The following is a 22922-nucleotide window of genomic DNA, read 5'->3' as shown; positions in this document are numbered from 1 at the left end:
TCTAACAAAGTTATAATTAATGGAGCCCGAAAAGTTTATTCTGTCAGTAAAGTTTATAAAACAAATGACAAGTCACTTAGACTTTTTACAGTCCTGCACATCTGTCTTCCTCCTAATATTTCCACATTTAGTTGGTGGCAGTATTGCACTATGATGATGATTATGATACTTTTGCTGTGAGGAAAATTTTAAATGTTGCAAGGGAAATATGACAGAAATTATTGAGCATATGATAGGACCAAATAAAAGTTAAAAGAAGGAGTTTGCTTGAAGATGAATACAACTTAACTCTTTTGTATTCACTTATTGTGTTTAATCAGATATTATGTTATTGACATTTGTCATCTCTGAAATAGAATATAAAGAAAATATAATGAAAGGTGCACAACATGAGAAAAACTCACGATTCTTATGACTCATTATATCATTAGACATTGTACAACCTGCTTCCAGAGGCAGGAGCCTTAACCACCACATGTCTCAAGGGAGTTGCATTTATTTTTTTCTTTAACCTAAATATTCCCATTACAGTCTCTTAAATGACTGAGGGATTATAAATCAATGGTGGCTCACAGGCCAGAAATGGTCCTCGTGCAAATATTATTTTTAACCTCAGTATACAAAACACATCAATTAGAGGCTGCACAGGAAGCAAATTAATTTTAAATAGATTTGATTTTTCTTTCTTTACACCCTCTACTGGGACTTGATTGTGTTGGCACAACGGCTCAGTGATTCTCATTGTCTCCCCTCGTAGGAGAAAGTACATTATCAGATCTTTTTTGCATGTTGGTGTGATTTCCTCAGGGAGCTCTGGTTTCCTCCCACAAACCATAGACACGGTGGACTGGAGACTCGAAGCTGAATGCCTTGTCTGTCCATTTGTATATATAGATGCATATGTGTCCTGTAAATGTATACAGTACATCCCGTGATGGACTGGACCCTGACTCTTGGCCAGTACATGCTGGGAATGGCTCCAGCCCCCTAAACCCTTCACAGGATTAAGTAATACAGAAAATAAATGGGGAAACTGCACTTGGAGCAAGTGATGTATGTTACCCACTGCTAACATAATTCATTCCTTATGAAAAATTGTTCTCAAAGCCTCAATGGGACTGAATGAATTGTTAAAAAAGAAAAAGTTTTCAGTGTAGTTTGCAAAGCTTGGATCTTTTACAGGATGCTGTCATTGATTTATTTCACAATGTTGTTTTAATTAAAGCCAAAAAAGTAGCTGAGACACACCTATTCCTGCAAGACTGACACTTGTCGCTCCTTGAAATTTATATCCTGAATGATTGAGCTTGATTAATAGCCCCCAGGTTATAATCTTTTGGGTCACGTTGGATGTAGAAGAAGAATCCGACCCATATTTGCTCTTTGACAGGAACACGGTCTCGATTGAGTGTTGTAACATCTGTAATGTGACTTATTGTTACCAGATGACAAGAAACCAGCGCTTTGTTAAAAGAAACCAGAAAATGTGTCTGAGGTGTATATTATTGAGGCCTTTTGTCAATGCCCATGAGGCTGAGATATGCTTCAAATTTGAAGAGTGTAATTTTATTTCAAAAAGCAGTCATGAGCTGGGCAGACACCTTATGAAATACCTGTTGAAATGTGCAAATAAATGTCCTTATTATAACTAAATATTCATATGCATGAATATCCCATAAACAATTCTGAACATTTCAAATCTTTGAGGCAACCAAGGCAACCAATTTCAAGTCTTTGGGTGTGTCTGTTGTGTAAGTGTCTCACCTGTTTCTCAGTATACTTTACCTGTGCCTCCTCTTGACCTTGTTCGCCAGGAAGTCGCTGCCCTCTTTGTATTCTTGCTGTGGTTATTGCGGCGCCATCCGGTGACAAGGAGTACAAAAACTCCATGCACATTATTGATAATAATGCAAGTGCTGGTCATTACATCCATCAAAAACAGCTACTTTTTCCATTAGTATTTTTATTTTGTTCAGGACACCTTAGCTGGAGCCCCTGCTCCGGGAAAAAAAAGAGGAACACCTTTTGTAGCCGATATATTAAGTCTGAGCTATAAGTGCTTGTGCCTTTTAAGCAATGAGAGTTTTTTTTATACAGCATTTATATACAGCATCTATACATACACATTCACACCAACATGGTTGCAGTGGACGTAGCAGTCCACACACACACCGTCCAATTTTTCTTAACTCTTAAAAAAAAAGGAAATAAATGGCAGAGAAACATGGAGAGAAATACATACACGCATTAACAAGAGATTCCAGAAAGCACCAGGTTCAAGTTGAACGGAAAAAAAATAAGAGCATGCATATAAATCTTTGGGAATGGCTTCTGTTTAAAACATATATGGTTTATTCTACTTTCTTTTTTTTTTTTTAGAAGCTATTTTCACCTCACCTTTTTCTTTTTGTTTTTTTTGTTTTTTGCTTTGTTTTTTTAAATGGAACAACGGGAAGAGAGGAACAAGGGATGAAATGTGATGAAGAAAAAAAAAAAGTATAAAAAACACCCAGAACTAAAATCAACACTGAAGTAAGCACAAGAAATCACAATGTGATAGAAGTCACGGTTGCTTTTTATCTCTACTTGAATTGAGTACAATACAAATAGAAACTCGGAGTTCTTCCAAGGAGTGCAGCGTGGTAATATTACACTCTGAATGCTATTCCTAGTACACAGGTAATATCTAGTACATTCTAGTATACCAGTTGTTAAAGGTATTGTAAAACACAAGTTAACCCCTTGCTGCCTGCTCTACAGGCAAGCTCTCTTATAATTATACAATGGTTTGAGAAAGTTTGTCAAACTGGGACTTTGTAACATTTTCCACTGAGTGAGATTTCAAATATTTTTGGTTAGGGATAGCCTCTGAATTTCAATTTGTGCACTGAATGAATTGCACATATTGTGCACAATAATATGTTAATGCTTGTTTTTAACTGCTTCTGTGAATGATGTGCTGTGTTTTCCGTAAGCTGTGTATTCTACTGTTGCACCGACTTTTATAGCTAGGTAATGAATATGATATGTTGTGTTTGAGGTCCATGTCCACCAAAGCTTTGATTAATGGATGGATTAATGACATCATTTGTGGAGATGGGGAGGCAGTGTTGGTAGGGGGTCAGTGTTGTGGGGCTGTGGTCAAACACACACGCTTACAAAACTTTCACACACTCATTTACAAACACACACTTTCTCGCAGAGGCGCGCGGGACGCTCTACTTCTTCCTGTAGTTGCCGAGCTGGATGGCGGAGCGGTCGAAGACGCAGCGGAAGGTGACTGGCTGAACTTCCCAGTAAGGCACAGGGTTGCTGAACAGGCTGATGCCAGAGTACATGGCCTTCTTGCTGTTGAGGCCAGGAGGACAGAAGTCCCCTGTTCCCACAGCGGCAATCTTGTTGGCATGGAGGTAGACCACCTAGAGAAGGGATTTAAATAATGAGTGGGATATGCATGGCAACAATTTAGTTTTTCCAGAATAAAACAGATAAAGAAGATAATAATAAGTCACCAAATGAATAATAACAGCTTTTTCTCTCTCTTCCTCTATTTAATTAAAAACAGTGGGGAAATGACTTCCTGCGTGATCATACTCCAAAATAACAGAGTCGATGCTGCCCGATGCTTGAGAACAAGCTTCAGATAAAAACAGACGGCCATAAAAAGCATATAGAGCGGCTAAAAACAATCGCGCAGCTATACATGCATTGTGTATCGAGCAGAGGAGCTCTCGTCATGCAGCGCTGAGCGGGTTGAGAAGGATCCTAGAAATAAGAACAAAAGGATGGAAGTGCCACAGACTCACTGGGACAGACAATGTAATGCTAATTACAGATTCCAAAGCCAGTGGATCCAAAAACACCAAACTATACAAAGTCGCAATGAGTTATAATTGCCGTCACATACAATAGAACATGTCCAGGACAAAAAGAGATAAAAACTAAGCACTCTATTAAAATAGACACACAACTGAGCAGCTGCAGGGACACAGTGCAGGCTTGACTTTCTGCTACTATAATTGTAATGTTTTATTTAATTTCTGTTTTCATAAAACATCCCAAAGTTAAAAGCATTATCTTTTATATTCAAATATTCCCATATTCACATTTAAACCCAATATCTTTTGCTATATCCTGTTACAATCACTGCAGTGTTTCAGTCTGTGCTGATAAACCTCACAATTTTGTGCACAGCAACAGCTTGGAGCTATTTTTCCAACACTGGGTCATTTCTTCCCATACTCTGGTTTGTTATGTCTGCCGACAACAACGGCATTTAAAATGTGGGTGCCCACAAAATCACAGCACAAAAAAGATGGTTGACAGGTGTGCAGTGCTGCGGTTCATTAGGAGGGAATATATCATCCCAAACCAGCTATAGGAAACTATAGCAGCAGTTACTCAGGCGTGAGAAGCCTAATAAAAAGATGAATGAAACGGAATTTAAAAGGGCCTGGAGTCAAAAGGGTTTACACTCAACCCCCCTACTGCTAAAATCTGTAACATTATAGCATGACAGACTACCAACACTTTACTTAGTAAACAAACTAAATGAATCCATGTGACTTTTGTTATGGAAGCCGTGGTTGACTTATAATCGGGCAGAATGAACCTAAACAGACTAAATGCATGTAAACTTTTTCCAGTATGGTTTAGATCAGAGAAAATGAGCTGTGTGTGATCACACTGTAAGAAAACGAGAACCATGACTATAATGCCCAAGCAGAGGTAATTAGCTGGAACTAAATGGTTGCAAAAACAATCTTCCTGTGATCATGTTGTGTACTCGAACCTGGATTAATAAGACTGAGATGTATAAGTACTGTGATTACGATGTTAATCAAACCAGTATGTACCTGGATGTACTTGTGGTCGGACAGGCCGGGAGGGACACTGGTCAGAGCGTTGTTGTCGAGGTGCAGCTCTCGCAGGTGGGGGACGTTAGCCAGTGTGCCATTTTCCACAGAGCTGATCTCATTGAAGCTCAGACCAAGCCTGCAAGGAAAAAATCAAGCAAGTAAGATGAGACATGGAAATGTTCAAACGTGTAGACGAACAAGAAACACGAGCGTACAAATTGCACGAGTGGAGAAACCATGGGAGTGACACGTTTGTCTCGAGCTGCCAAATAATAAAGTACAAAAAAAGGAGGGGCTGAACCTACACCTGTCATAGAGGCCATAACTTTCCCAGTCAATTTCTTAATTATGAGCAAATGGAATGAACGGAAAATAAAAACCATCCCTTGCTCATATCCTCGCCGACATACTCCACTCATGCTGCATCAAAGCCTTCTTTGTTCTAGTCTGGTATGCCATCTTCGGCACAATCCGAGCAGTGATCTTATAAACACGGTGTATCCAAATTTTTTACGGGCAAAACAGTTATTTTGATTATCCAAAAACTACTGTTTAGGTCTGAGGTTTCGATACGCAGTAGTAAATCACTTAAACGGTAACATCAGAGCGTTAGCTAGTGTTCCGAGCTGAAGTTGATGAAAACAGCATGAGAACACAATGAGAAAGGCATGTACTCGTGTTTCCAGGAGAGTTTTAAAGTTGCACTCCCAAATAAAAAGCTGAATTCATTGGCAATAAAATGCAACTTGCTTAATTGGTCTAGTGTGACCAGACTTTGGATAGATACAGCTGAGTAAGTAACAATATTTAAGTTGAAACAACGCAAGTTCCCTCTTAGAAATGAAAAGATGAATTCACTAGCAGTAAGACGCAACTTGATAAATACTCTTGGGAAGTTCTCACACAAGTCTGGTAAGACTAGTAGCTTATGGTAGTCAGTGTTATCAAACTTTAGATACATATAGCTGTCTAACTGAAATGATTCAAGTTGAAATAACACAAATTTATGGAAGGGGTTCAGGATTTTTCAGGACTATACTTGGTCTGGAGCTTACGCTGGCTCCTGCTAGCTCATGTCAACAAACTTTCAGTCAATTGGGTGGCTGTATAACTCTCTACTAGTGTAGTCTGGTACAGATAAATGGTTAACAGAAGTAAAACAAGACGTAAACAAACTGCTGTAGAACCTTAGGAAATGAAGGGACATCCAATAAGCCTACATAATTACATTGTAATTGGCATTTTTGGCCACGGTGCCCGCTGTTCAGCCATAATTACACAGTCTTGTTGCTCTAAATGTAAATGAGGTAAAACAGAAATGATAAGGTTTAACATGAAGCATAATTCTTATTACTTGGCCAGGTTCTTCAGGCCCTCGAGGCTGCCAGCCGTCATCTTGGTGATCTTGTTTCCGTCCAGGTGGAGCTCAGAGAGAGAGGTGGGCAGACCTGACAACCCACAAGACGATGATTACCATCATGAACAAAGTGATGACTTAAGTCTACCTTTAGAAGCGTGTATGACATTATGGAACCACTCTTACTTAGAAACAGATAGTTAGTAGCATTCAATTTCAGCTCAAAAAAGTGCAGATCAATTATCAAGGAGTGGCTCTTTCTAAGTCAAGGATCCTTATTCCAAGTATCACTTTTCTAAATAGACCAGATATGTTCGAGCATTGAAATGGTATGCAGTCACAGTTTGTTTCCTCACATTGAGCAGACTGTTTTGCAGCAGACTTTATTCCAATCGAGCATTCTTTTGACACAGGATGGTTGTTTTTGGCCAAACTCGTTTAGATAAAACTTGGATTAAAATTGGATTCCAAATTCCTTTAGATTTAGCTTTGTGATAATAGATATTAGGGCTTTACCTTTGGGGATTTCTGTAATGTTGGTGTCTGCAATGCGAATGTAAGAGACCCGTTTCAGGTCAGCGAAAGCACCGCCATCGATTCCTGCGCTCTTTAGAGGGTTGGAGCCGAGCTCTGAAAAAAATAAAATAAATAAAGAATAAGAAAACACTCTAGAGCACAGAAAGAAAGAAAAGAAAGAGAGAACAGCAGTCATGGATCACATCTATGACGCTAATTCCATTCCTGGTGTGTTACGGGAACACAGAACTCAGTCATGAGTAAACAAAGTCTTTGGCAAGAGAGTATCTTGTGTTTGCAAAAAAGAAAAAAAACTCTCTCCGGCCAGATTCAGTGATTTGTCATGGATCATAATGCTCATGTCATTGCATTTTAAGTGAGTGAATCCACACTGAGCTTTAGTTGAGCAAGAACGAAGTGGACTTTTTTTTGTGCAACAGGAAGTTGTCAAAGTAACGAGTGGTACAAAAGGAAGGGAAGGAGGATGAATGACAAATAATCTGTGGTACTTTTGTGAAAACACAAAGCAAACAAATGTTGTGTAATCACGCATTAACAGGGAACCACAGTTTCATCACTTCCAGACTGTGACATGTAACGCTTGTCACAACATTAAAAAGCCATGAAGCAAACTTCCCTTCTGAAAATCTACCCATGCAAGCACGTATTTGAATGACAAACTGGATTAAATGTCTTGTTTATATCCTTCACAGCTTATTACAGCTGTTGAAGTGCATCGGTGTGAACCGAGGCTGGTTTATTTTTGCAAACACACCTCGAGAAATTCTGTAGCAATCTCCGTAGCAAGCTGATCTACATTGAACAAAGATGAATATGATCTCTGCATGTTAACCTGAGCACTGAGAAATGCCGCAAGTATTGTATATAGTCTCATCTGTTATACTTGCCTACAACAAAACATTTTAAGCTTCTTTTATCTGATTTCTAGCAGGAGGATGCATCTTCAGGTATGAAATTTTAGATTTTTAGAGTCATGACCGTGGAAATATTCATTTTAAACCCTGCAATACAACAGACACACCTCACAAAGATGTGACCTACTGCTGAAAAATATGTGCCACCCACTCCCATACCTCCAAATCAATATCTAAATGAATCAGAAAGTGTTTTTGCTTTCATACCCATGACGATGACATGGGACATGCCCTGGAAGGAAGCCTTTTTGATCTTGGTGATCTCGTTCTCGTGAATGCGCAGCTCCTGCAGGCTCTTGGGCATGTTGGCAGGAATTTCCTTGAGCATGTTCTTAGACAGGTAGAGACGCTGCAGCTTGGTCAGAGGGCTGAGAGCCTTGGCGTGGATGATAGTGATTTTGTTGTTCACAAGGATCAGAGCCTGTAAGGAAGGAGATGAGACGCTAGTGCTAAATATTTACTTTATTTCTTTCTGCATGGGGTATTGGAGTTTTTACCACTGTCCCCACAGCACTAAGAGGTGGTGAACACACTGGAGCAGTTTTGTCTGTTCTTGTTTGATTCACATCAGTGTTTAAAGTTCTATTGTTATGGAATTTGAACTTTATTTGAAACTTTACACCTTAGTGGCTTTCAGTGTTTTTTCTTTCACTCACTGCTACAAATTCATCCTGGGACAGTAAAAAAAAAAGTATATTTCCAGATGAAATCCTACAAAAACAAGACATCTTGAGCTCAGTTATCCCTGATTCATTTTCGGAGGAGTTTCACTCCCGCTGTTCCCCCCCACTCATGTAAGCAGACACAAGGCAATGTGAGGTATGTGGTCCATTCCCTTAAGAGGTCAGTTACATTACAGTGGAAAAACAGCTCTGGCCGTCAGACGGCGGTATTTATTGCAAAGGTTTGAAGGCGTGAAGGTGTAAGGCCTGCGGGCGAATAGTTTCCATGCACCTGGTGAATGGGGGAGTTGTGGTGCTGCAAAGTTGATGGAGATGGGAAGAAAAGAATGCTATGGGATGATTATAAGGAGGATGAAGAGAGTTTTGGGTTGGGAGGTGAACCGTTTACAGTAAGAATGGACAATTACTTTAAGGAACATGTGGGTAATATCAGCAATGATCTCATGATTAATGAATTATTTAAAAACAAGATATTCCCCAATGGGGATCGTCAAGGGTTCGTGTTGTGAAGGATTGGAGTTGGTGTTATGGTTACATAAAAATACATTGCATAACTTTAGGAATAACACACAGGCATGGAGCTCTACGGATAGAAGTAAACAGCCTCTTACATGTAGTCCTTTGAGGTTCTTGAAGTCATTCTCCTTGATCTCAGTGATCTTGTTGTTCTGCAGATCCAGCAGGGTGGTGTCATCTGGGATATCCTTAGGAACTGCCTTCAGACCTAAAGGGGAATTTTTTGTGACACAATGTTTAATTAGGTGCGGGGTACGTGGGTTAGAAACGTACAAATGTAATAAATCCGTCAGGATGATGGATGGTGGAAAACTGAGTTTGAGGTGAGGCGGCGACAGCTGAGGTTAACCACACTCTGACCTCAACAGGAAATGGATACGAAATGGGTACCTACTCGTCTATATGACCACGGTCGGAGTAGGTTTATGTTTAAATCCTTGGAAATACATTATGCCATTAAGTTATTTTGCTTTAAGCGATGAACAAAGATTTGATGATTTCACTTGAGAAATCACCAAAACTGTTGTTTTTGTCCTGTCATTGGTTTTAAAGCAGCCAGGCCTCACTTGGAAAAAGGTGATGTCACATATCTCCATTTGCCCAGAGTTGAGCAACATCTAGATAAAAATCTTTTGAAAGGTGTTTGTTTATGCTACAAGCACTGTCTGTGAAATACGATCAAACTACGCACACAGGCATGATTGAGCGGATTTACTCTGTTTTTGAGACTATTACCTAATAGTAACAAGGGATGTTTTTTTCCCTAACCCAACTCGAGAACTGTTATGACCTCCGCACACACGCACAAAGAGACAGTGAATTAAACCTGGATGAGCAGGAAAGAATAACAGACAATAGTGGTTCCAGTATAGAGACATGCTAAAATAACAAAGTCTGCTCTGTCAACGTAGCATGCAGTCTCAATGACAGGGAAAGGATGGGTTTATGGTGACATTCCAGAGGGACCAAATAACTATCTGATGTGCTCCGAGGCACATATGGTGGAAATCGACCTTAAAACAAATTTCCTTTGGAGTAAGTAAGCGACTGCATACCTGGACACTGAGCTCACGCTAAAATCGTTTTGCTTGGACTTTATCATGGCACGTCATGGCTGATGTGACACAGAAAGAAATTTCTAGTGAAAGACTGTTTGGTTGAGTGGGTTGTTTAAAAAAAAAAAAAAAAAAATAGAAAAATGAGTGAAGACAGCTGGGAGTTCATGCTCTTCTGCATCCGTGGTAACACAGAAAATATATTCAGAATTGGCAGTTTACACCTTAGAGGAAGAGGCATAGAATAAACTGTTTAACAAAGAAGCTTACACTCTGTATCTCCAGTCCACGTACATATGTCTGGACACATTTTGACCTAAAAGCTTGTGACAAACTCTGTTCAGCTCACCCAAACATTACCTCCAGCTAGGTTTGCTTTTCTCTTAGCTTTTCCAACTCGGCAGTAGAAACCATCACAGCTGTTTGTGGTCACCGCCATCATTACGGCACCACATTGTATATCTCTATACTTGCACACTCACTACTTTTTTTTTTTTTTAATTGTTCTTCTATCTCAGCCTTTGCTGCTTTAGTTTTGGATATTCTTTTAATCTGTATCGTGCAAAACTACATAGCTGGAATGCCTTTAAAAAATACATATTTTAACCATTGTAAACTGTTTGTTCTTTGTTTTACTGTGTGTAAAATGGGTCTGTTAGCATCACTGGAAAGCTAGAGATATGAAGGTGTCCTATATCAATATGTAAAGTAATTATTTTAGCATTTTTAATAGATTTCTGCAGAGTAACACTGTTTAAAGTAGCCCAAAAAACAAAAATTCAACCAGATTATGTCTTTGTGCATCCAATTTGTGTCATTTTAACAACAGTTTACAATAAAATAAGTTTTCTTGTGACAAACACAGCAAGAAAAAAATGCTTCTTGAAACCAAAAACATGCAGAAAAAATAATTATAATAATTATACACCCAAGCTGAAATAAAACCACCAGGTCACAGTAGCGATCTCTTGATGCATTCAGTGACAAATGTACTACAACATTAAAGCTTTTCAGACAAATGCTAGCTCGTATGGAACAGAACGGGGAATAAAAATCAGTGTGATGATGATAACAACATGAACTGACTATGGTGTAAATTACTCGAATGCCGTATCTCAATCAGCATCTCACTTTGCAGCTGATCAGTAGGACTTACTGTAAAGTATCACTCCTACTCTCACAGTCCGTATTAATCACTCCGTTTTAAGCCATAGTGATTGGGAAATGAAGCGTATGATTGCTTTGGACTGGACTGGACTCATGTTCAGCACTTCCAAGCATTGATGACAATGTTTATGTAAGGTCCTCTCTTTGTCTGGAGCTGTGGCCAGCTATGTTAAGTTGATCTGTCTGCATCAGTGAAGGCCTGATTGCCTCATGGGATTGAGCAAGTCTGGATTTTTTTTTGTTTTTTTTTTGTTTTCTGGTAAACTATTGGGAAGTGTGGATTTGTGCGATGTGCATGCTCGGCAACTACACACTTTACACAATCACTGCTTATAAAAACATAAATATTTAATAGAAGCTGCTGATTGTGCCATTAAATACATGTAACAAAGACAAAAAGGCTGTTGTGTCCCTGAATATTTTCCAACTCTGGTAGAAAGAGATTTTTCCCTTATCCATAATCACAACTCATCTGTACCTGAGGCTACATTTTCTCCCCTGAATGTTTTAGCTGTCATCCTTCCATCTTCAAACTCATCACATCAGCAAAAGCGAAAAGGGTGCCTTCGAATGGTGAGCACAAACTTCTGTCTTGCCCGGGCCTGTGTGTCCAAATATATACACATAACTTTTAATCCTGTGTGTGTCTGGATGTGTGAGTGTGTGTCCGCGCATGCCAACAAGTCTGGGGAACAGATGGAGGCTCGGAGCCAACAGTGCTGATGCAGGAGTTGAGAATCCAGCCATGGAGATGTGTCTCTGGGGGAAAGGGCTTCTGCAAAATGGGGCCCCGGTTGGAGGACTGATGTAATGGAACCGATCCTTTCCTGAACATCACTTTCTCCAACTGTCTGTCGCTCTGACAGCCCGTCTGTCGCTCTCACTGTGGAGCCACCTGCTTATCTGTCTGCATGCTCTGCTTCTACTTCACACTTTCTCTGATGTCCCTGGATCTCTAAACTCTCTATTCACTGTCTCAACCCTGACTGCTTCAGAGCTTTCTAATCCAAAATGGTTACGAGCCAGTTATGGCTGTCCACTCCTCCTTTTTGTTCGCCTATGTGACTCCCTCCCTTCTTCATCTGTTTCCCTGAAGCTTGTGCTTCTTCCTTTCCAAACAAAAGAACAGCCAAAAAACTATCAAACGTAATTGCACAGCACAGCACTTTAATGTAATATTCAAGATTGAATGAAGTCAGGGACTTTTTCGATGAGAACGTTTGAGAGATGACTCAAGCTCTTGTATATGCTATACATCAGATTAGACAAACACGGTGGATAAGATCCAAACAACAAAGATGACAAATGGGTAAATTGTTGTGACTGCGCTGAATTAAAAAGCCGACTAAGTGATTGTGGTCTTTTAACCTCGGTGAGTAAGCTTTACATTGAGAAACGAGTTTTCTAACATTTGAACTTGTTAAAAGCAGGATTCCTTCAGGACTTTCCTGTAGCCAGAGGCAAACCTTTAATCTCCGCTTTACCCAGAAAAGGGTAAATAATGTAATTGTTGCAGGAAGTGAAGCATGGCTCAAAGCATCTGTGAACATTTAAGGCATGAACATTGGTGTCATGTTCTCCGGAGGACTTCACAATAACGCGTAACCCACATATACCCCTCAAATGACCTTGTGGGTTTGGGTGGACAGCGGAGACGGAGCAGAGATCTTGTAAAGTCAGTGACTTTTTTCTGCTCTTAAAAACCAATAATGTCACTCTGCAGTAGTTTTACTGTACTTTAATTGTGCAGACACCCATCCGACCTCAGCATCTGATCCATCAAAGTGAGCTCATTTGTTTGGAATGTAGGCCAGCAACACCAAATGGAGGAGTGGATGAAGAAAATGGATGTGAACAAGAAGCTTGTCACATGTACACGGATTCATTTTATGGTCTACACCACCGGCGGCAGCAGATTTTTGAAGCTGTAATCTTAGCGTTGTAGTTTAGCTTGAAGCAATTTCTAATGAGTCTTTCCAGTTTCTCAAACACACAGATTTGTTGTTTTTCTCTGCGTTATATCACTATGAAATTGAATATGTTTGGGTTTTTGACCGGTGGTCGGACAGAACAAGCATTTGAAGACGAGAGAGAAACTCTTGGCCATTTTTCTCTATTTTCTGACACTCTACAGGCCAAAATATTGATTCATTAATCCAGAAAGATGATGAAATATGGAACAAGATACAGTATTTAGGAGAGTACAGTACAATTGTTATTCTTCCATTCATAAATACTGACTTGGACATTTGTAAAAACGCATGTGTTCTAGGTGATTTGCTACTATAATACCTTCATACTCATTTTTCATAAACACTGGGGCTTTATGTAGTACAGAGGATACTACCACCTGTTTCTTTGTGTGCTGAAAACAATACAACTATGGGATTCAACCTGGAAACACACAAAATAAACAGGGTTGAAGCAGTTTTTGCTTTTGTTTCCAGTACTTACACATCTCCCCTAGAGCTGGTGTGTTTCATTAATGGTGGATGCTGCACATTATATGTTTAATTATAGGGTTTAATAGGCTAAAATGGCACATGTTGTGTAAGAGTGTCTTACCGAGGTCAGAGCACTGGATAACGCGCAGGTGGCACTGGCATCTGAAGGGGCACTTGGGTCCTTCGGGAACAGGAGCAAAGGCTGTCTCTGTAATTTCATCACCTGATCCCGGGTCATCCTCCATCATGAAGTCTAGAAAGCCGGACTGGCGGAAGGGCAGAGCCCAACAGGCAGTGACCAGGAGCAGGGAGAGACAGGCTGACCTCATGGTGCTGCTAGCAGGGAGCCTGGAGGATGAGAGGACACATTTCAAAGGTTTGGGTGGATACACTTTCAAAATACTCAGTCTATGATTAGTTTTCAAACTACCATACTCTGTTTAACTGGTTCTGACTGTCTGTTACACTCAGAAAGAAAGCGCAGTACGCAGAGAGAAGGGAGAAAACAGATTTTCACTGTGGCAGTGAATCAAAGGCAAAGAGAAGGACGCAGTTTGAGAACAAGAAAGTCCTGAGAGTCAAAGGGCAAAGGTCAGAGGTGGAGGGCTAGAGGGTTAAACACTTGGGTGTCACAATTTGGTGAGGTTCGTCAAATGAGCTGGTCACTTATAGGCAGAGGGTGAAAGGTGAGAGGGCAAAGGTTAGTGCTAACCTAAATGAGAAAATGACACAATATGACTTTGTCAGGAGGTACAGGCTGTTTATGTTACTAAGGAACAAAGACCTCTTGTAAAAAGTAATGACTCCCACACATACTGTTAATTTTAAACATTTGAACTGTCAGTATTTAAGTTTGTTTGGTCACGTTTGCATTATTACCTCTTGGAAGGATGTTTCAACCATTTAACATTACAGTTCGCCAACCATTTGTCCATTTCGACCATTTATCCATTCCAACCACCGCTTATCTGTTGCTACACCCATCAGCTGAGCTTCTCTGCAATCTTTCCACCTCCCCACCCTGCAGCTGAGAAAGAACCCCTGAACTATAAGATTACACAGTGTACTCGTGTTTCGCTGTTGGTTCATCGTTTACAGATTTCTTTTTGATTGAAATCATCTACACCATATAACATCGTGCCTGCAGGCACAAGACTGCCTGCTTTCTGCATAGGAAACATCTGCATTAGCTTTTACAGCAATTGATGCATCATGGGACATTTCATGGCTGCCACTATACATCAATGTACTTCCTTTTTTTCCTTTTGATTCAAAAGTATGAATCACATTTGTTTGCCATTAATGTACTCATATCATCAGTGTGCGTCAGAGATACACCGAAGGAGCAAGTATCTACTGTACTAGTGGATTCACTGGGAGATTCCTGCTGCCTTATGCAGTCATCTATTTCTAAACACAACCGCAACCCAGTTGACACATAGACACTCTCTCTCGAACTCAGTGTGGAGATCCAACTCCCTGACCTTTTACACAGCAGCATACACGCACACAAATGCACGCAGCGTCTCAAAGACCCAGCAATCTGCTTGTCATGCGTATAGCCAAGAGTTGCTCCTTCCCCATCGGTGCCACAATAATTGAAGGGCGGATTTGAGCCGCAAGCTGCTAACAAATGATTTGGGTGCAGCCGGTCTGTAGTGGACCTTGACCTGAACATCATGACCACGATAATGAAAGTGACCCAAAACCATCAGTTGGCCCGAAGCTGACTTGATTCCAGACTGGTCTATGATGCTTTTGTGCTGTATTTGTGTTATTCGAGCGTATATCTGCATGTTTTCTTTGGTGTGAATGAAGCAAGTTTGCGTTTTTAGGTGTTAAAACAAGTTGTCTTCGACAGTGTGTGAGAATGAGTGAGAAAGATGTGCTGATGCCGTGTGAATCCAGGTTACGTCAGGTCACAGCACAGCTCAGAGGGACTCTCAACACAAGCAGTAATTACAGTCCCTGTCCACAAAACAGCCGCCACTTTGACACACTGTACAGCTTCAGTCCAGTGGTTACAGTGCTTGCATACAGTATGACCAAGCTTGAAATCACTTCCATGCAGGAGGGGATTGTGTTAGACGGGATAGCTCTGCCTCTTAATGTTTCTTGTTCACTCGTGTTCTGTTGCCACGAAGTGGAAAAAAAAAAAAACATGAAAAAGACTCAAAAGGGTGATTTCATCAGGTCCGTGCTGAAAGCTTGGAATTGTATCAACGAAATATTTAAATATCACAATGTTTTCCATGCAAGATGTTTGCCATTTTGTGACACTTGGAAACATGGAGCATGTACTGCAGCAGGAGGTGCTGAAACAAAGAGGTCTGGGCTGAACATGCAGTAAATTTCAGAGGACATGATGTTCCAGTCTTCTCAACAGACTGAGTAATCTTGGCTCTGTCAAGCTCTCTTATCTGTGTGCAGCTCAACCCAGCAAAAACCTTGTCTGCCACAGACTTGGCTGCAGCATTCCACCGTCATTTTGGATTTAAGGTATAAAGCGCTCCTGGGTCAAGTTGTTTGTAGATGACTTTGATGGTTTGTTTTATCTGGATTTGATGCCAGATGTGTTCATACATTATTTGCAAAATACTGGAAAGTATCTGAGAGTCAGTTTATCGCTTTTTCATAGAGGTAGTAGTGTCGTGAACTCCTCACATCTGGCACTTCTTGCAGGCTGGGGGAGAATTATCTGCAAACCAGTGCACCAGCTATGTTTAAAGCAACAGTAATGCACACAAAATAACAGAGGTTTCACTGCCGATTACCGAACCTTATCTCCCTGCGTTGACCCATGGCCACAAGCACATAAACATATATACATGCACATGTGCAGCGGTGCAAGATTTCAGATGGCCCTCCATGTGCCTGGCCCATCAATCCATCAACCTTTGTCCATAAATGTTCCAGCAGCTTTTAATGTGGTCCAGACAGAAAGAAAGAAGAGTGATCTCAAACGAAGCTCTACGAGCATTTAATGGCTTCAGCATTAGCGAAGAATTACTGCTCCTTTGTGAGTCATAATCGGGCAGAGGAGTTGTTGATGACGGGACTAAAACAAGATTTTTTAAAACAAAACCAGGAAAATGGAATATGGGAGATTTTCAGGGATTATTGTTTGAGACATTAACTAACAATTTGTGACCAAAGCTGCAGAATAAAATACTATGCATGGTATTAATATATTAAATTAAGGGGATCTGGGTTTGGAGATGAGGGGCTGTACATTGTGGATTGCTATGTGTCAACATTAGAGTGGTGAAATAATGGAGATGTGGTCAACCAAGATCTGTCTGCGAACATGAAGGTCACTGAAACACAGAGTTGAAAACTTTTCACAGCTTCTCCAGCTGGGATGAAGCTCTGAAGACGATGCATGAGACAACCTGCTGTGCCCCAGGCGTTGTTTTTTTTCATTACCGGTCTGCTCAGATGTGTCCGCAGGCCATGCAGGATGGCCAACTCTAAGAAGGTACCCCCACCTGCCATACAGACTCACAAATTCACAACTGAAGAATCTGCTGAGCACACATGACACCGGCTTCCTGTGCATGTTTGCATGCTAAACCCGGAGGGCCTGTTAACAGAGCAGGCTGGAACATGACTTGACCATGAAAAACTCTACATCATCAGCATGAGCATTTTCAATCCCCTTGAAGAAGATGAAACTTGCTTGTTATGGGTTAAAAGATATTCCTCTTACTTCACAGAGGAACTGCACAGAGCTGGAAGTCTTTATAACACTGATGTTATCAAATGCTTCATTTAATGTCCTGCAGCTTGGAAAATAATAGAGATGAAATGTTTATATCTTTGCAGTTGTTTTTAGTTTGTGTCTCCACTTGTTTCTAATATGTTTTACAGATGGACCATGTTCAGCCAATAAATTCTAATTCTCTTGTTTTAAAACAAGGGTTTTAATATTTGGGTATGGGCTAAATTAATGATCAAATTGGTATTATTTGCATTGTAAACTACTTTTTCGAGCTCTCTTTACAATGTGTCAGTTTGGCGTGGCTTCATTTGGGGAACACGGCCAGCATTACGTCATAGCACCACTGTATGCCAGCTTACAAGATGAAAAATGGGGGAGGCTTTTATTCACAAGAGGTGGACTGACACTAATTGGTGAAAATGTGCCAGAAAATACGAAAAACGATTTTCCTGTAAGAAAAGACTTCCACTGTAAAAACCAGGTCATCCTGAGGTATAAAGAAAGTGAACTTCACACAGACAGTGATAAAGAAATATTCATTCCACAGTGTGTAGGAGAAGAATTTATCTGTTCTTACTTTTGACCTAATTCTGAAAAAGCAGTGTTGGGCTCTGTGGTGACTTTCGTGGAGCCAGATTTGAGTGGGAATGTTCATGTGTGTGATAGGAAGGAGGACCATGAAAGACCATGTTAATCTGCAAGTCATTCTCAATCATTCAAGGCCTCCCGAAGAGTTTGAAAATGCTTCGGATGGTGAACAGATGCCCTGTTGAAGCACTGCACGTGGAACCGTGGTGGCTATAGACAAAGATGTATCACCAAGTGAAAAAGCGTGAGCAGCTGTGAGAAAGTTTAATCTGTATTTTCAAAAGATTTACAATCGACCACATCCTAGAAAAGGACATGTGGTAAATGGTATGTAACCATCTCTATCTTCCTCTCTGATGTCTCTAAAACCTGCGATTCATCATCCCGTGTCTGACCCAAGAAAATAAAAAAAAGGGGTGGGGGGTTGACATTTCCTGTGGCGGCGGCATCCTTGTCAATTCTCCGGTGTCCCTCTCTTTTGTCTCATCTCTCTCTTCCCTCCCTTCACTCTTCCCCAAGTCTGGCCCCAGCATTACTAATGATTCCCAGACAGGAAGCAGAGCTCGCATGAGGGAGTAAAGTAATTTTCCCTCCTTTGCTTTGTCACTTTCTCCTCTTTGTCACTGGTTTTCATTGAAACGTTCAAGCTGAGAAAAATCAATTAAACGCCCGTACGGCGATTACCATATCAAGCAAACTCAGCTGATCTTTCACTCAAACTTCTGAAGCATGAAAGGAAACTGACTTGAATATTAACACCACGGTGATTTTAGCAAATCGTATTGCAATAAAGAGAAACTATAAAACTTACACCATTGTCCCACCCCTGTCTACTACCTCTCCCCTCCCTTCTAACTCTCCACAGGCCTGTGTCTGCCTCTGCAGAGCGTCTGTCAGCAGTGAATCACTGGAAGGTATTTACAAGGCCACAGGACGTTTGAAACACGTGTGGCCCTTTTAACCCATCAGCAAATGAATGCGAGCTCCCCTCCCACGTGGTTACATAAACACATAAGCTCAGACGAGCGAGCATGATCGATAACGTCAAAAAAAAAAAAAAAAAAGTGAGCGGCTTCTTCCTCTGGCAGTGGTGTGAGGAGTCGGTGGTCGTCAACAAATTTCTGATATATCGGGGGATTTTGTGAGTGAGAACATGTGTATCTGAAAATATGCAGAGACACGGCCAACAAACAATTTCAGAGCCAAAGTGTTCTTGTAATAGGAGTTTGGCCAAATCAGTCTTTGCTTCCATGCATGGAAGGTTTCTGGCTTTAAGAATGCCACAAGACGCTGTTTTGATAACTGCAATCAATGACATTTCTTGATGCAGAAAAAGAAAAAAGTGTCGAAGCCATTGCTATTACTGAACGATCATATAAGGGTCTCTAAAGCAAACCATAGCATGAGAAAGCCAGCGAGTGGTTAAACCACATTTCAGCTGTTCCATGAGAAGAGCTGTCGGCCTGCCATCAACCTCAGTCCCATTATCAACAGTCTGCGCTTGCACAGACGTGGACGAACTGCCCAACCTTTTCTCCCTTTCTTCTCTTTCCATCTCCTCCCTCCTTTTTGTGCTCTTTCCTTCCTTCCCCGAGCTCCTCTCCCATAGCTTATGGTATTTTCTTTCTCTGTCTGACCCTTAAAACTTTGGCTAGAAAGACTGACATGTGGAACTTTCTGGTATTCCAGTGAGCAAAAGAAGGAGGAAAGAGGACGGAGGGAGTGTGTGTGTAGGGGCGGGGGGGCCTTCATGGCTGATGTCCATTCAATTCCATTGTTCTTCTGCTCTTTTTGACCCGGAGAGTTGAAGTCCAGATGGAAAAAATGCATCCCTGAAGTGCAAATCTGGGCCTTGTCTCCTCAGAACCTTCTGCTCACTCACTGCTGGTTCAAACATCTGCTCAACTCAAAAATATGAACTGGTGAAGCACTTTTATTGCTCCGAGTGTATTTTAGTATACTGCCACGTTTAGCCTGCATTCTAATCTAAGTCCCACTTCTCATTCTGTTTTGTTTGTCTCAGTTTTTCCCTTGTTCAGTTTCACCCCGGTCCTTTTCAATGCGATTCAGCAGCAGCTGAGCCTTATTAGGTTTTTTTCCCTGCTGGCAAAAAGGATGTAATGAGTTAGCTGAGAGTTGTGTGGTGGCTTGCCGGGAAGCCTTCAGACCTCTCTTTGATAGAGGAAGCTGTACCATTACGGGATTAATGGCACCGTGCGTTGCCAGGTACAGCTTTTTTTTTTTTTTTCATCCGCTCTTCAAAGCCTCTCGCTTTAAGTTGCCCCTAGCAATTTGGGTCCTGTTCTGCTCCTGTGAAAACACAGCAGCAAACGCCACAGTGGGGAGAGGAGGATCGTTTTGAGAAGAAACAGGGCCACAGAGTCAGACAGATAAGAGATTGGGGTTAAAACGGTCTGGTTGCAGTCTCAAATGAACTGCTGAAATGGAAAGTGTGAGAAGAGGCAGAAACAGCTTTTCCAAATCAAAGTCTTGAAAAGCAATAATGGGCTGAATCAACACAAAGAAATCCTCTTTGTTGTCTCGGTTTTTTTATTTCCCCCCTCATTTGTTTGTAGACAGCCCAAACACCACAGGGAAGGAGAAAGAGAAAGAACGAAAGCTAAACAAAGAGAGAAAGGAACAAATTATTGCAACAAATGGTGATCTTTTCCACTGACGTCACCAAGCGATGACAACAATAAGCAAACAACTTATTTGAGAATCTAAATGTTCTGCCTTCCCCCCCTCACTCAACCACTTCATATGTTACCATGACAAATCTGATTTACTGATGCATAAAACTAACACACTCACAAAACTAGCTCGTGGATTGCACTTCCATATGGGTTACATCCAGACAAATCAACAAAATAAGTGACCAAACACTGCGAGCTGAAACTGTACACTGAGAAACTGCTGAAAAAAACGTCACATGGCATTCAGTGGTGGATACTTTGGAGCTTAACGAAGGGCCAGATGAATATGTTTTGTTGGCAGAGGAGTGAGGTACCAGCATCAACTGCACTACCACACCCCCCTTTGCTTGCCGCTGCTCTTTTCACTGTATGTAGATCGGGCTGGAAATGATTACGGTCTGTCATCACAAAGCCAAGACAGCTGTGGGAACAAGACCTGGCAACATATGTGGACTATATACATATATATACCCAAGATGCAAGAATGTATGTAGAAGTGAATAAAACATCTCAAAGAGAAAAGATGCACACATCCTTAAAAAGATAAAAGCACTAATCTTTTATAAAATAACATCATCAGCAAATAATGTGACTCTTAAATCATGAGAAAGACTTTGTCGCCAAAGCATGCCATCCTCTCGAGACTCTCTCTTTTTAAAAATGTGTGAAATCTAACCCCTCATTCCTAACCCTCTCCCATTCTCATCCACGCTTTTTCTCGTCTTTCAGAGTTAAAGGAGTAACCTACCTGTTCTCAGTAGAAGCAGGGCAAAGAGAGTGGAGGTGAGCTTGACTCCCAAAAATCCAGTCGAGTGGGGGGGATGAGACTGTGAAGTGGCTGCGAGGGCCTATGGGGTAATTGGACTCGGAGCGCGTGTAGCCAAGATCAAGCAGGTGTGCTCTGTCACAACAAGGGGAGGAGAGAGAGAAGGGCGAGAGAGGAAGAGAGACAGATGGGGAGAGAGATAGAAGGAGGGAGGGGTCCGACCGCTGAGCTCCTCTCAGGACCGAAACAATTGGTGGAGAACTTGCTCCGCTCTCACTGTGCGCTCCAAAAACAGCTGGAAATGGAGAGGGGAGGAAGAAAAAAAGAAAAAGGGAGAGAGAGAGAGCAGGGAAAGGGAGAGGGAGCGAAGAAAGAAAAGAAGAAAGGAGGGAAGGAGAAGAAGAGAAAGAGGCAGAGAGTTGGAGTTTAAGGCAATAAGCAGTGATTCGGCTGGCAGCCACACTCCCTGTGACATCTGGTAATGATAGGTCCTCAGTGTGCTTTGCAGAGAACTCTGCACACAAACTCTTTCTCCCTCTTTCACACTCTCGCCGTCATTCATCCTCATTCAGCCTCTATGACTACCTCCAGGAAAAAACAAAAACACCACACACACACATACACACTCACACACACACACACACACACACTTGTGTCTAATCTATTCAGATGGGCCCCCAGTAAACCTCCTTCTGTTTTAACCCCATTCCCTAAATCTTGATTAGGTTTGTTTGGGTTGTCTTAATGGACTTTTAGGTCCATTGGCCAAATACAGAGGAGTAGGCACTTTAAGGGGACGATGTGGGAGGTAGAAATCTCCAATTCTTTGTCGTTATGGTCCTTTTTTTCAACCCTGTCTCCAGAAAACAGCGTTGAATCTTCCAAATCCCAGAATATGCTAAATTTTTCACATCATATACAGATGCTGACGTTACCTTATGGCTAAATATTCAAGCTCTTGCCGAAACAGTTCAACTAGTGATGTGTTTTATGACTAGACAGTATAAAGAATGGACGTAGTATCTATGATGTCACCCACAGGTCTCTGATGAGCCATTGTGGAGTTCAGAGTGTGGTGGCTGGTGGTTGCTGCGGTGGAGTCGAAGCAAGCTGAATGATGCACCTTCCTGTCAATCACAAGTGGCCAAGCCATTAATTATGCATAACTTTATATAATTTGAATCATGAGAGAGGCATGAATTACTGTACCCAGTTCAATGGGAATCCATCCGATAGTTGTCAAGCCTTTTAACATCGAACCACACATGTGAAAAGTCAAAGTTAGAAGGATACACCCTCTGGGAACCATGAACGTCTGTACTAAGTCATCCACAAGATAATGAGATATTTCACTGGATATGTGAAAAACCTGACCTGCTGGTGGCATTGATCATCAATCATAAGGTGGAGAATCAACCAATATAGATGTAATTCATAGGAGTTGTATGTTTGAAATATACTATATCTTATTTTCCTGCTCTGAAATTGAGCAATGTTTCTTAAAATCTAGGCGTTGTGCTCGCTGGATCAAACCTGCCAAAGCTGGATCTAATCAGAGTGTGGGTTTTTAACCCCCAAGTGAAGCAGACCTCATCTTATTATCATGAGGGGAAGGCGTT

General features: G+C 41.2%; 1 protein-coding gene across 2 annotated transcripts; it reads right to left on the bottom strand.

Annotated features, from left to right (window-relative positions):
• Positions 1-1943: 1943 nt before the first annotated feature.
• dcn (decorin) lies at positions 1944-21664 on the bottom strand. Of its 2 annotated transcripts, XM_010730633.3 has the most exons (8): positions 21286-21664; positions 13654-13880; positions 8962-9074; positions 7875-8088; positions 6733-6846; positions 6214-6307; positions 4857-4995; positions 3219-3419 (listed from the first exon to the last, which is right to left on the bottom strand). In XM_010730633.3, exons 2-8 carry the CDS (start codon positions 13859-13861, stop codon positions 3219-3221), a joined length of 1083 nt encoding a protein of 360 aa, XP_010728935.1. In that variant the 5' UTR covers positions 13862-13880; positions 21286-21664. The 2 variants fall into 2 exon arrangements, with proteins under 2 accessions (XP_027128059.1, XP_010728935.1); XM_027272258.1 differs by lacking the exon at positions 21286-21664 and having other exon boundaries at positions 1944-3419; positions 13654-13861.
• Positions 21665-22922: the final 1258 nt, after the last annotated feature.

Source organism: Larimichthys crocea, chromosome XX (assembly GCF_000972845.2).
Source record: "Larimichthys crocea isolate SSNF chromosome XX, L_crocea_2.0, whole genome shotgun sequence".
Taxonomy (NCBI): Eukaryota; Metazoa; Chordata; class Actinopteri; family Sciaenidae; genus Larimichthys; species Larimichthys crocea.
This window is presented reverse-complemented; position numbering and strand designations above follow the sequence as displayed.